Source organism: Saccopteryx bilineata, chromosome 5, assembly GCF_036850765.1.
Source record: "Saccopteryx bilineata isolate mSacBil1 chromosome 5, mSacBil1_pri_phased_curated, whole genome shotgun sequence".
NCBI classification, from domain to species: domain Eukaryota; kingdom Metazoa; phylum Chordata; class Mammalia; order Chiroptera; family Emballonuridae; genus Saccopteryx; species Saccopteryx bilineata.
Window position 1 is genome coordinate 208,251,622 of NC_089494.1, and position 14,853 is coordinate 208,266,474.

Here is a 14,853-nt window from a genome sequence, read left to right on the forward strand (position 1 = left end):
TGATTTACAGATCGGAATTAGAATGTTAGGTAGCTTTCTGTTGCCTTAATAATTTTTGGGCATCTAAATTTTCTAAACATCATCAGTTTAGTCCAGATACTTCTACACACAAGGATCAGAGCCACTTATGAAAGTCAAATAAAAATTATTTTTTGTTTTTTTTACACTGAAGCATTTTATAACTCATGTGGACAATTGAATTGTTAGTAAATCAATGATCACCTCTGGAATACTAACTGATAATCGTGATGTTTTATTAGAGGCTGCTATGTTCCATGTAGATGATTTTTAAAAATAACAGCTCTGCTAAAATATAATTCATATGCCATAGAACTCATCCATTTAAAGTATGCAATTCAGTGCCTTTTTTTGTTTATTCTTGGAGTTATACAAATAGCATCACCGTCAATTTTAAAATATTTTCATCAGAAACCCTGTACCCGTTAGCAGTCATTCCCTAGTTCACTAGTTCTAGGCAACCACTAATCCATTCTCATTTAGATCATATTCTTAACAAAACTATTTTCCAAATTATAATTGGAAGTAAATTTGGAAGTTTTCTACTTATTATGGTGTGACTATTCTAAAGCTAATGCTTTTCTCACATAGTATTGATTGATTTTCAGGTTAACACCTTTTTTTATTTTTCAGGATCTGAGTATTAGCAAAGATTAATTCCTAAGTGGCATCTTATTGGCATTTTAGGGATGAGCCGAAAGCTTCTCTCTCAATTTTAGAACCTACTTTTGAATTTTAATTCATTCCTGAGGCATAAAAGACTAGGAATTTAGTATACTAAACCTAGAATAATAAGCGAAGGATCTGTTGTCCTGGATGACCTGATTAAAGTCCTTTACTACGAATGGCCAAGCTCCAGGTTTTAAAACTTGCCCTGCTAGTGCTTCTGCATGCTTGTTCCCCCAACTCCTTCCCTCCCGTTGTAAGCCATCGAGGAGTTGGGGCTTTTGAGCACTGGTTTTCCCATTCTCCTTGTATGGTGCCAGCAGTTAAGTGACTAAATTGCCACAACAAACAAATAAGAAAAAACAACCCAAAGAAGAAGTAAAAATGTTACAAGTATGTAAAAAATTATTGACTAACATAATTTTCTAAGTGTCAATGAAAATAATAAAATCATGTATTTTATTTTGAATTCTAAGTACAGATGGCCCTGGACTTAGGATGGCTTGACTTACAGTTTTCAACTTTCCGGTGGTACGAAAGCAATACACATTCAGTAGAAATCACCTAGACTAAGCTGTGGTGTCCAGTAGATTAGGTGTATTAAATGCATTTTTTACTTAAACAGTATTAATTTATGATGGGTTTATCAGGATGTAACCCCATTATAAGGGCAGGAGCATCTGTGCGGACGTTGAGCTGATTATGCCTATGTTAATTTTCCTGCTAGTACTATTTATATACAGTACTACTTTAGAGCTACTTTCAAGTAGACTTCTTGGCTCAAATCACATTTTTATTTTCTGAATTTAAAGTAGCCTTTTTGATTTTCAGTGAACAAAAAAAAGGGTATTGCCACTTATGGAAATGTTTATAGATAGGTATGTGTTTTCATATCTTCAGTTTAATTTTTGAGGAGTTGTTTTGAGTAGACAATGTCACTGTAAAATTTACTACACTTAATTTGAATTCATCTCTTCACTTTTTAGATTCTCTGCAATGATTGCAACGGAAGATCGACAGTCCAGTTCCATATATTAGGCATGAAGTGTAATATTTGTGAATCCTACAATACTGCTCAAGCTGGAGGCTGTAGAACTTCACTAGAGCAGCAATGACCAGCATAGACTGCACTGGAAAACAGCATTTTCTGATAGAAAAAAGCTATCTTTAGTAACCTGTTGTCATACTTTGTCAGAATCTATGCATTGGAGTTGATGTGTTTTATTAGTGTCACAGCATAAAATCATGTTACAAACACTTAAGGATTCAAGGTCTGTGTTTAATGAAAGCCACTGTGCTTGTGTTTGGATGGAAAATTCCTTTAGTGTCAGTTGTTTGGACCTAATGATGTTTGCCACTGAAATTCACATTCATGAAATAGGTTATATTTATACTTTCACACAACTTTGCATTAAGTGGCACTGTGCATGCAGAGTTCATTTCTAGTTTGATAGAACTGTATTTAATTCTCGGTGTTATCTTGACTTTTTAAGGGCTGTACTATAATAAGAATATGTTTTATCTTACTGTTAAAGTTTAATTGCATATGCTTTAGAATTTTCTAAGACAGTCATTTGGATCTTGTAAATGTGAATTTTGACATAATAACTGCTTAGAAAATGATATTAAAGCAGTGTTTAATAGAAAGATTTTTCCAAGGCTGTTTTTGGCTCAATTAGGGCAATATAATCTTATAATGTAAAAGAAATACTCTTTTTTTTTTTTTTTTGAGGTATTCTTCAGTAGGAGTATTTGGGGAAAATGTAATAGAACTCTTCCAAGCTTAAGAAAACTATTAACATGGAAAATAATTTTGTTATGGTTGCCCAAAATTATTTCTTCAAAGAATAATTTATTCAGTTAATTAATACCTATTTAGTGAGCAAGTATTTTGTGCTGGGTATGGTTCTAGATGCTGTAGAGACAACAGAGAGCAATGTAGACAAAAGTCCCTACCCTTATGGTGGTGCATTCTTACAGGCTTTTCCCTTGGTTATCTTTGTTGTAAGTGGGTAGATTCTTTCTTCTCTGAATGCTTGAGAGTAAGTGAGTAGAAAAGGCACAGGATATTCCTGGCAAGATACCTGATTTTATAATCTTTTTTTGGACTCATGTAATAGAATGAAATATACCTCTTAATTCAGGAGCAGTGTACATAATAATGCTTGATGATCCTGAACGTTTGCAGTAAGATCTCAGTGTCCAACTTAGCCTGTTTATAAAAAGCCTTAGGTTAGAAAGTAAAATGTATACTTATCAGTCAAAACCCATTACATTTCTAATTTTGAGCGAGTTGAATCTTCTGTGAATAAGGGATCTTACCATTTCTGGTCCATTTATTTCTTCTTTTGTTGAAATTTCTTTACCTGGAGAAAGACAGCAGTATTGATTTTCAGTCTCAGACCCAGACCTTCTCTATTATTTCTTGCCTTCCTGTCTCCTGTGTTCTGCTCCTCTTCTGATCTCTCCCTTCATCTATTTTCTTGGCCTGGGCAGAGCAGCAGTGCCAATCTTGATTTGGGGAAGAAATGGGACATCTTATTAGGCATTACCACTGGGTTTACAGATAAGATTGGTTTTCTAGTCATAATACTTATTATCTCATCCTGCTAAACTAGTTAAATTATATTATTGCTTTTAATCATAACCATTGGATCTTTGATTAGGAGTGAGTATATTACAAAGCTCTGTGTTTTGAGAATGCAGTGTGCCAGGCTTACGAATTAGCATTAATTATTACAGTAATTCTGTAGGGTAGGTGTTATCTTCATTTTATAGATGAGAAAGCTGAGATTCAGATGTTATGACATGCTCAAGTAAAAGGCAGTGCTAAAGGTTGAAACTGGGAATCAGTTCCAGGTGTATGACCCCAAAGCCAGCCTTTGATTCAAACTCCTGTTTTGCTAAACTCCCCCTGATAGCTAAGTCATCTATGTATTCTGAAGGAGCTCGTGATTTGATAGACCTTCCGCTTTTAGATGTCTTACGTTAATTCAAAATCTGATTATATCTTCAACTCAGGATCCAAATTTGTCCAAAATAATGCAGAAATAGTATGTAATTGCTTGTTTATGATATTCAGTCATGTGCTTGGAGCAGTTTTCAAATGCCCTTGAAGTCTAGGCTATAGTACGCTGGGATTCTTCAAGGATTTGTTTCTGACGAATCAATTCAGTGCTTAAAATTTGTTAATAATTCTCATTCAAAAATATCTTCTGATTCAAAATATCTTCATTGTGGGAAATAGGTAAGAAGAAGGTAAAAAGACCCTTACAAATATCATCTTTCGGAGATAACTACTATTAATATTTTCACAGATAATTTCATTCTCTTTTCCTGTTCATAGAGACTTTTAAAAAGCTTACAGGAATGTTAAATGCCTAGTCTGGTCTTAGGAATGGTAGAATTGTCTGTTCCTGAAATAAAGAACAGAATTGTCTGTTCTTTAAATTAGGTTTCCCTGCCACAGACTTTGTATCTTGGTGTACTTCTTTTAAAAACCATAACTCAATATGTTTATGAATTTCTTGGTGCATAGAAGCTCATTGACCCCTTTTATCATTAAAGAAGTGTGTTTAGGTTGTTTTTTATCTTTTGTAGTTTCTAGAGTCTTAACCAGTCTATGGAGCTCTGTATGATATTAACTTTAATGTTTGAAGTAATATGTTTACAGAGTCATAGATTTTTAAGTCAGTCTTTTTTTTCACTAAACCCTATTTTCATATTACATACATGTTTAATTTTCTTTCAGTTTTAAAAATTTTTGGTCATGAATCAAAATGAATGTGAGTACTAAGGGGCCTTTTAAATGCCTGGCACTTTATCGGTGTTCAGTAGTGAGTAAATTAATTTGAAATAAATTAATTTGAAGGGATGAGTGTTAAAAATTCTATGCCATTTCTTTAAATAATCATTTCTACCTAAGTTCTCTTAAAAATTTTGCTATTACATTATATTCACTGAATTTATTTCCTCTATGTGGACTTGTTTCTTACTGTCATTTTCCTGTAGATTTTCCCCTCGTGTTGTCCAGGTAATCCTTTGGATTGTCTGCCACCCTTTGGCAGGCCTGCTTTCTGGTTTGTTCTTACACATCCTCTCTCATTCCCATGAGGATCTTATTTATTTATTTATTTTTGTGACAGAGAGAGAGAGAGAAAGAGAGGGACTGATAGGGACACACAGACAGGAAAGGAGAGATGAGAAGCATCAATTTTTCATTGTGGCTCTTTGTTGCAGTTCCTTAGTTGTTCATTGATTGCTTTCTCATATGTGCCTTGACCAGGGGGCTACAGCAGAGCAAGTGACCCCTTGCTCAAGCCAGTGACCGTGGGCTCACACCAGTGACCTTGGGCTTCCAAGTAAGTGATCTTTGGGCTCAAGCCAGCGACCATGAGGTGATGTCTATGATCCCATGCTGAAGCTGCGACCCCATGCTCAGCTGGTGAGCCCGTGCTCAAGTTGGCGACCTCAGGGTTTTGAACCTGGGTCCTCTGTGTCCCAGTTCGATACTCTGTCCACTGCACCATTGCCTGGTCAGGCCCCATGATGATCTTATATATGTCTCATTGTCTTACATCTATCTGCTTTCACCATCTCCGCTCACACCCATCCTGCTAGATTTTCTTTTCTAAGCTTAGACTTTTTATCATTTTAGTAAAGTATAGGTTCCCAACTATGTATTTAATTAAACCCAGATTCCCCTCTTTGAAGTGTTTACAATACCTGTTCTGATTTTATCTTCTGTGTTTTATTTTTCATTTACGTAAACTTAAACACACCTCTGAATTTTTGCTCTTTGCCTTTGCGTACATGCTTCCCTATGGAACAATCATACTTAGAAAAATGTAGTTGTCAAAGGCTTGCATCTTCTTCATAATCCAGCCCAGTGTTTCCCTTCTCCTTGAATGCTAATTCATATCCAAACTTCTGTTGTAACCTTTCCCTCTCGTACCCTGGAGCACTTGTACCAGTATTAAGGGACTTAGCATTTCCTTTATTATGTTTCGGTTTTTGCCTTTCCCCTTCTCATTTCCACATTGTATATGGAGCAGTGTATATAAAGCTTCCTGTGGACAAAGCGGGGTAGGGTTGGGGTACAAGTGAAACTTACTGAAAGCCTCTAGTGGAGGCTTGTGGAGGACAGCCACAGGAGGTAAGTGTGCTGGGAGTGAGGGGAGAGGGGAGAGGGTGGGCTGTGGAGGCTGTCACCCAGGGTGGCTAGGGAGGAGAGAAAGGGCCTATATTTGAGGATAGTGATGGGGGCTTTTAATCTCATAATACTTTGCTTGTAAGAATTTGTTGAATTTCTAGTGGGATTTTAAAAAATCATGTTCCCAGGTTTTCACTGTATTTGAGTATCTGAGTTTACGTACATATATGTGCAAAAATTTCTTGAAAAGACCCCCAGAAGTATTTAACACTAGAATGTATTGATTGAAATGTGATGGTATGCCTGACTAGGTGGTGGCGAAACCCCAAGGTCACTGGCTTGAGGGTGGGCTCACCCAGCTTGAGCGCGGCTCACCAGCTTGAGCGAGGGGTTGCTGACTTGAATGTGGGATCATAGACATGACCCCGAGGTCGCTGACTTGAGCCCAAGGTCACTGGCTTGAGCCCAAGTTTGCTGGCTTGGCAAGGGTCACTTGCTATGCTGGATCCCCCCCCACTGCTCCGTCAAGGCACATATGAGAAAGCAATCAATGAATAACTCAAGTGCTGCATGAAGAATTGATGCTTCTCATCTCTCTCCCTGTCTGTCTCTCCGTTTGTCCCTATCCTTCTCTCTGTCTCTATCTTTGTCTCTGTTTCTTGCTAAAAAAGAAAGAAGAAAGAAAGAAAGAAAGAAAGAAAGAAAGAAAGAGAAAGAAAAAGAAAGGAAAGTAAAAGAAAAAAAGAAATGTGATAGTATCACGAACCTTTCTCAAACTAGAAGACAGGAATGAAGTCATGCTGGAATCTGGTTGATAGGTCCATCTATTTATTTATCCCATTTAACAAATTTTTATTATGCACCAATTATGTGCCAAGTTATAAGTAAAATGAGAGAGTAAGCGATCTCCAGTCCTGCCTGGCCCAGGCGAGGTGGGTGTGGGACGGTGCCCTACGAGTGCTCCTGCTAACAGTGGCGTCGAGTGGCTCGGCAATAAGGAGCTTGTAGAAACAGCCTCTTCTGGACCTCTTGGCTTGGTTCTGTCATACGGGGACCACTGAAGTATGGTCTTTGGGAGGTGTGTAAGCCTGTGACTAATGTTTTTTCTATTTTCGATAACTTAAATTCCTATGGGTATGGACAGGCCCGCTCTGTGTTATGTAATACACAGGCCCCTGGTGAAACGCTGCCACCCCCCAGTTCATTAAGGGCCGTCCCTGTCCATATGGGTTGTGTTAGGCCTGCCAGGCATCTACTCTGGTAAACCTCTGAGCAGGGTCAGAGCATCAGGCAGATTGTACTTCTTTTCTCCCAGAGGCAAACACATATATTCAAATTAAACTCAAAACTTCCCTCAATCACCCACCTGATTCCAACTATTGTCCCTTTTTTATTCCTCTCACAAATTCTATTTTTCTTAGAGTCAGTCAGAATGAGCTAAGTGTGGAAAACAGCCTTTTAGCCCGTCTAGAGGCTGCTGCAATTCCAACCATTGCCTGTAGTGGGCTTAGCCTTTGCCTCCTTTTCTTCGTGGGTGAGTCTGGGAGCAGCTGAACCTCTGGAGTTAGAGAACTTTGAAAAAATAGTTCTGGGCCTTCTAGAGCTTGTTACAACATCAGATCTCTTGGAAACCCATCCCCGATTGCCCCGTACAGCTGTCCACCACCTCCTTCCTCCACCTCCCACTTGGCATCACAGCATTTGCTTGAAGCCTCTGATTGGCATTTGTTCCAGAGTGTTTTGTTGAGATTATTTACATGTTAAATTAATCTCCCTCACTGAATTCCAATTTCTATTAGGACAACTAGTATTATACCTGACATGGAACTTAATATGGTCTGTGCCTTCTTGTGAAGTTTTAAAGGATTATACTCCTCTGGAGTTTTGAATCAAGTTCTGAATCAACAGTAAATTTGGGAGTCAGATATCGCTGCTGATGGAGAAAGTAGATTGTGGCTTGGAACCAAGGCCAAATTGAGTTTGCTTTTCCTATTGTCTGCTCTCTGTGAACTATACCAAGGTACCCAAATCTCCAGTGACTGGACCGGAGTCTGACTGGGGAGGGCTTGGGAGTCTGCCCAGGGACAAATGGCCTCCCGTGGATTGGGCCTTGCTCCTTGCTCTGCCTGGAGGATCTCAGAGACTATGAGTTCTTCCAGCACCATTTCAGGTCCTGCCCATTCAGCTTGCAGCCCAGAGCTCTCCAATCCCTTGGACATCCCTCATATCCTGGCCCTGGCCTGTTTGACTCATTTTTCCACTGGAGATGACAGGAGTTGGTCGCTCTGTCCTTCACGAGGAGAGGCTTTTTTCTCCCCTGTCCTCATACTGGTGTCTCTTGACGAGTGAACCAGTCTTCGGATGTGGAACATTCCTAGTGACTGCTCGGCAGACTGGTTGGCTGGTGGATGAATCAGTCCGGTTGAATAGGCCTTGCTCTTGTTATAGGAGGAATCCATTCTCTTTGTAAAAGCAGTTGATAGAATTTAGAGAGGTTGTGATGAGGGACATTGCTTTTGAGGTCATTGCAATACATTGTGATTTATCCAAAGAACAAATTTGTTCCTAAATTTGGAAGGGAAAGTGTCTTCTAAACTTTAGAATGGTTTAATTGTAGATGGGAGACACAGATTACTTCTAAATTTCTCTGCTTAATATGGGGCAAGTACTTTACCTGGAAATCAGTTTTCTTTTACGTAAGAGCAATATATGTAATAATAATTTTTGATACATTTAGAGAAAGTTTTTGTCCCGCTTATAGTCAGAGTTATTTATTAGGCAGTAGAGTTGTTATGGACACAGGCTCCGGAGACAGATTGCTGGGGTTTGTATCTTGGTTCTGTTGTATGTACTCGCTGTGTGACTTTGGGCAACATATTTAATCTTCCTGTGTTTCATGGGTCTTTTGTGAAGATGAACTCTACTTCTGTCAAGGGTTTAGACCAAGAGAGCTATATTATGATGTCTCTCATATCTGCTATCTTAGATAGTCTCTACTTCTTACCGGTCAGCTACAAACACTGACTGGACATTTATTCTTTACCTTCACCATCTTGCCCCAGCTAAGTCCCATAACTTTCCACCCCTCTCTGATTTATGCTTTTACATCTGGATAAGATGATTGCAGCCTATGGTACAGGATGCTGGTGAATCCGCAGAGGAAATGAACCCAGGTTACCTTTAAACTTTGTTTCCCGACAGCAGAGGGTGCCACAGTGTTTTTGGTGACAGGAATCTTTTGTGCAGAATGACATTTTTTTTTTTCTATCCAGTACTTAAAAAGTTAAGAGCCTTTCCAGAACATTGGCATTGAATTGAGGAATTTTGTTGTTCATTATATAAGAATGACAAAATCCAACATCGAGAATGCCAAGTCACAGAATGGTTTTAAATTTTAATAAGCATGTCTATTACTATCATATTTCACATCTGCCTGTTTGTATTCCTTGAGCCAGATATATAAAGATGGAATATTTTCAAAAGTATACAACCAATGTTATTTGCTACTGTTATGTCCTTATACATTTTGGGGCTAGAGAGGAGGGAAGAGCAGTGGTAAGGGTCCGGGGAAGAGGAAGAAGCCTGGGAACAGGCAGTGCCCATGCTGGAATGATGTGAATTTTAGTGCCATGGGATCTGCAAGCTGAGCAAGACCAAATGGATGATAGTTCTAAGCAGAAAAGTGCTGTTTGACTTGCTGATAATTGGAAACTGGTCAGAGCCAGAGAAATAAACGTCCATATCAAGGGAGATCCAAAGTACGTCAGGTTGAATTTTTTTATATGGCTGCAACACAATCTCCATTCCATATACTCTTTCCAATGTGACTTCCTCACTTCTTCCTACTTTTTCTCCCCTTGAGTGTGCATAGCTAGTGACTGGTTGAAGCGATATTTCCTTGATTAAGCCATAAAGGTGATAGATTTGTTACTTGGGATATATTGGGCTGCTTGCTCTTTGCACTTCACTGCCAAGCCACGAGGAAGCCCAGGCCACATGGAAAGCCCACATGGAGGTGTTCTGGCTGACAGCCTCTGCTGACATCCCAGCCAACAGCTAGCAGTGATTGTCAGACATATTATATATAAGTGAGGAAGCCTTCAGAGGGCTCTAGCCTCGGTCACCTCCTGATTGTAACCACATGACAGACTCGGTGTAGAACTGCCCAGCTCAATCTACTCAACCCCAGAACCATGAGAGAATAAGAAAATGATTGTTGTTGTCTTAAACCATTAGAAATGTGATTTGTTACCCAGCAATAGTAACAAATACAAAGTTAGGGTCCATCAGCCAGAAGGTCTGGGATAAGAGAGTAAGTCAAGAATATATTTCCAAAGTTAAAAGCAAAATAGCAGAAAGGATTTTGAGCACAGAAGAAAGATGTAAGATCAAGATTAGGGGAGCCAGTTAAGGAGTCTACAATGAAGCTTGACTAGTCAGGCTTCTGTGATGTGGCAGACTATTTCCTATCTTGCTTTTCTTAAAAGCAAGCCCACAGTTATAGCCTCCTTGACTTCCCTCTAACTTTCATCATGGAAAAATGTCAAACAATGTAAAAGTAGAACAACTAATACAGTGAACCCAATATTTGTTGCCCAGATTCAACACGATCAACTCATGGTCAATCTTATTTATACACACCCTTATTCACTTCCCCCTTCACATTATTTTGACGCAAATCCATATCATAATGTTATATTATTTCTATGTATTTTAGATATAGCTCTAAAAAACATAACAACAATACTATTATCACATGGAAAGCAATAACAAATGAACAATTAAATATATAACAACTGTTGTGTTTAAATTAGAATCTGAATGTCAATAATACTCATGCAACCCTATGTATAATTATCATGTCCTTCTAGTTCCTATATTTCCTATAGCTTGGTCTAGAATCTTGATCAGATTTAGGATAAATTTTTGTCAAGACTACTTGTAGGTTATGTTGTGTTTTCCATCTTGAGACACTGACTGGCAGCCATTGATGATCATTGTCTAAGGTTCATTCCTTTAGTAGGGGCTGCAGATTAGTCTATTATTTTTTTGTTTATTAGCAGAAACATTACTATTAGGAGAAAGCTCTCCTTATCAATCAATTTAGTAATGTAAATAATAATTGTAGCTTGGTTTTTTATTTTATAAATTACTGCTTTAAAATTGTATAAAAATTAGTAAAATACTTCTTTGTTATGGTGAGAGCAGATTATAGTTTTTCTTAAAATTATTTTTTGTTTCTTATTAGAGTAAAACATGTTCATGATAGAAAATTTAAAAATGCAGAGAAATAGAAAGAAGAAATAGTGAAAAACAGTGGCCCTTAATTGTGCCACCCACATTAACCCTCTGAGCAATCTGGTTTATTTCCTCACAATCTCTTCTCTAAGCATTTAGAAAACCCTATTTGTTAATATAATATGCTACATATTTGTATTGTGCTCTTTTTTATATAATAAAGCGAACATATTCTTATCATAGTACAGTCTCTTTGTAAATATCATCTAAATGTCTTTTTTTGTGTGTGACAGACAAACAGAGAGAGGGACAGACAGGCAGGAAGGGAGAGAGATGAGAAGCATCAGTTCTTCATTGTGGCTCCTTAGTTGTTCATTGACTGCTTTCTCATATGTGCCTTGAGCAGGGGGCTCCAGCAGAGCGAGTGACCCCTTGCTCAAGCCAGTGATCTTGGGCTCAAGCCAGCAACCTTTGGGTTCAAGCCAGTGACAACAGGGTCATGTCTATGATCTTATGCTCAAGCTGGTGAGCCTGTGCTCAAACCAGTGACCTCTCTTCTAGGCACTGCGGATACAGTAGCAAACAAATAGACACAGTCTCTCCTTTCATGTGGCTTATGTTTTAGTGTGTTTATGGGAAAACTGACAAAAAATCAGTGAACAAATAAGATTATTTGAGACAGTGATAAATACTATGAAGAAAATAAAGCATGGAGGGCCTACTTTACTATTTTTTTTACTCTTTTTTGTTTTTAGATTTTTATTCATTTTGAGAGAGAGAGAAAGAGAGAGAGGGAGACAGAGAAGGGGGGGAGGAGCAGAAAGCATCAACTCCTATATGTTCCTTGACCAGGAAAGCACAGGGTTTTGAACCAGCAACCTCAGTGTTTCAGGTCAATGCTTTGTCCATTGCACTACCACAGGTCAGGCCTGGAGGGGCTGCTTTAGGAAGAGTAGCTCTTTGTGGGAGTCTCTAGCTGGATATTAAGTTTGCAATAATTCAAAGTATGGGGAACAGGGATGAAGGAAGCAGAGACTAGGGCACCTAAGTAGATGGGCACTCAAATGGTAGAAGGAGAGAGAACAAACATTTTAGAATTAAAAGAGATGTTGCAAAATGAATTCTAAAGTGAGTGAGTCCATTGGTTTAAATCTACTAGTAGCATGAAAGAGTCAATATCATTAACTATCAGGAAATGAGAATTAAAGCCATTATCAGATACTACTTGACACCCACTAGAATGGCTATAATAAAAAAGAGATGATAACAACCATTGGTGAGGATGTGAAGATGTTGGAATCCTCATATGCTGATTGTAGAAACATAATATGGTGGCACTACTTTGGAAACAGTGTGGCAGTTCCTGAAAAAGTTAAATATAGAGTTACCACACTATTCAGCAATTTCACTCCTGGGTAGACACCTAAGAGAAAAAGAAATTGTCTACACAAAATCTTGAACACAAATGTTAATAACAGCAGTACATTAGCTGAAAAGGGAAAATAGCCTAAATGTATATCAACTGATGATTAGATAAGCAAAATGTGGTGTAGCCATATATAGTGGAATATTATGCAACTATGAGAAGGAATAAAGTACTGTTACATCCTACAACATGGATGAATCTTAAAAACATACAAGGTGACAGAAGCCAGTCACAGAGGACCACATATTATATAATTCCATTTGTATGACATAGAATAGACAAATCCATAGAGAAGAAAGCAGATTGGTGATTGCTAGGGCCTGAGGGAGGAAAGGGTGGGCAATGGCTATTAATGGTTGTGAGGTTTCTTTCTGGGTTGATAAAAATGCTCTGAAATCGTTTATGGTAATAATTGTGCAACTCTGCAAATATATTCAAAACAATTGAATTATATACTTCAATTGTGTAAATTTTATGGTATGTGAGTTATACCTCAATAAACTGTCATTAAAAAAGATATGCAAGCAGTACATTCAAGAAATGTTTCTCAAATGGGAATAGAAATTCAGAAATTGTATTATACATGTATATATATGTGTGTGTGTATGTTTGTGTTTTTCCCAAATGGCAATGATCATAAGTAGTCAGGAAATGCAAATTAAAGTAACAGTGAGATATCACTTAGTATCTATCATACTAGAAAAAAAATGTAAAGTCAATAACACCTATTACTGACAGGGAACCAGAGAAAAAGTATTCATATACTGTTTATTTCTAATAAAGAAGGAATTTGCTTATATACCTACAATACAGCCATTTAATTCATGAAAATAACTTTGTTACATTACTAGCAGTCAATCCACACACTCCATTCAAGTCTCACAAATTGTCCTGATAATGTCCTTTACAAGAAAAAGGGTCTAATGTGTAATCATGTACTGCATTTAATGGTCATGTCCCTCGTTTAGAGCAGTTTCTTAGTTTTTCCCTGGTTTTCATTTCCTTGGTTTTGAAGATTATAGGCCAGGTGTTAAAGTTTTTATTTTATCTTTTTTTTGTACAATGTCTTCAATTTGGATTTGTCTGTGGTTTCTTCATGATTAGATTCAGTTTATGCATCTTTGGTGGGAATACCACTGAATTGGTTTTGTGTTCTCCTTGTGTCCCCCCAGGTGGCATATACATAATATTTGTCCCATTACAAATGATACAAACTTTGATTGCTTGGTTAATATGGTATCTGCCCTAATTCTCTACTTTAAAGTTATTCTTTCTATGATTTTATTTGATAAATATTTTGTGGCAATATTTTGAAGCTATTTAAAAACCTATGTAATTAGTCTGTTTTTCATAAAAATTTCAATTTATTTATATTTATATCTGCATGTTTTTATGTTGCCTGTTTTATTCAGTGAGATATAATTTGTTTACATTTATTTTGATATTCCTGTTGGTCAGTAGAAATCCTCTCAAGATAGCATACGTGTTCTTTTACATGCCTCCATCATTCTTTGAGTACTGCCTTGCTTTCTGGCACAACAGTATAATGTAGGATCATCTTTGTATTTCTCTTGTCCCAGTCATTTCTCCAAGCAGTCTTGGTTCCTTTTAATGGAGCAAGGTATTTACTGGGTGCTAGAGGTGCCCATTTATTTGGGGGTAATATTGCTTGTAGTCTTTGTAGACAGTGTTAGGGAATATTTGTATTCCCCCCCTTCCCCTACCCCTTTCTATCTGTCATACACAGACATCTGTTAATTTCTGTATTTATAAATTGAGAAGCATGATTTTGCACCAATATCTTCATTTTTAATTCACCACCATAGGTATAATCTAGTTTTTTTCCTTTTCATCATCATTTGAAAGTTTAATTATTTAAATTTCTTTTAAACACCTTTCTTTTTGTGAATTTTGAATATATTTAACATTTTATTCTGTTAGTCAACATTGGCCAACTTCAATCAGAGATTCTGAAATACATTTTTAAATTGGATATTTTTCAAAGTTTACAAACCTAAATAAATGTAGAAGAAATGTAAATATTCAAAATTAAAATGAATGTTTATCAGTTTGTAGATTTATAGTTCTGAGCTGTTAAAGCTTAAAATTGCATGAAGACTTCTGGGACTCCTTTATTTACTTATTTGATTAGCCCCCACATGTAAGCATTTTTTTCATCCCTGCCATCTGACTCTACCCATTCTTCACCTCCCATGCCAGGCTGCCCTTCCATGGGGGTGTCTCCTCACCCTGCTGGGGCTGTGGCCCCTGGCCATCAGGGTCAGGATGACTTCTTACCCTGCTTGAGCCACTCTCCAGTGAGCATGCCCCCCACCCCTTAGTCTTCTTCAGA

At 37.6% G+C, this 14,853-nt stretch overlaps 1 protein-coding gene across 1 annotated transcript in view; it reads left to right on the forward strand.

Annotated features, from left to right (window-relative positions):
* Positions 1-12,088, forward strand: part of RCHY1 (ring finger and CHY zinc finger domain containing 1) — a 49,843-nt gene extending 37,755 nt beyond the window's left edge. Inside the window, exon 9 of the mRNA XM_066232914.1 lies at positions 1,671-12,088. Coding sequence (XP_066089011.1) covers positions 1,671-1,799 — 129 coding nt within the window. The 3' untranslated portion in view covers positions 1,800-12,088. The remainder of the gene's footprint in view (positions 1-1,670) is intronic.
* The last annotated feature ends 2,765 nt before the right edge of the window (positions 12,089-14,853 follow it).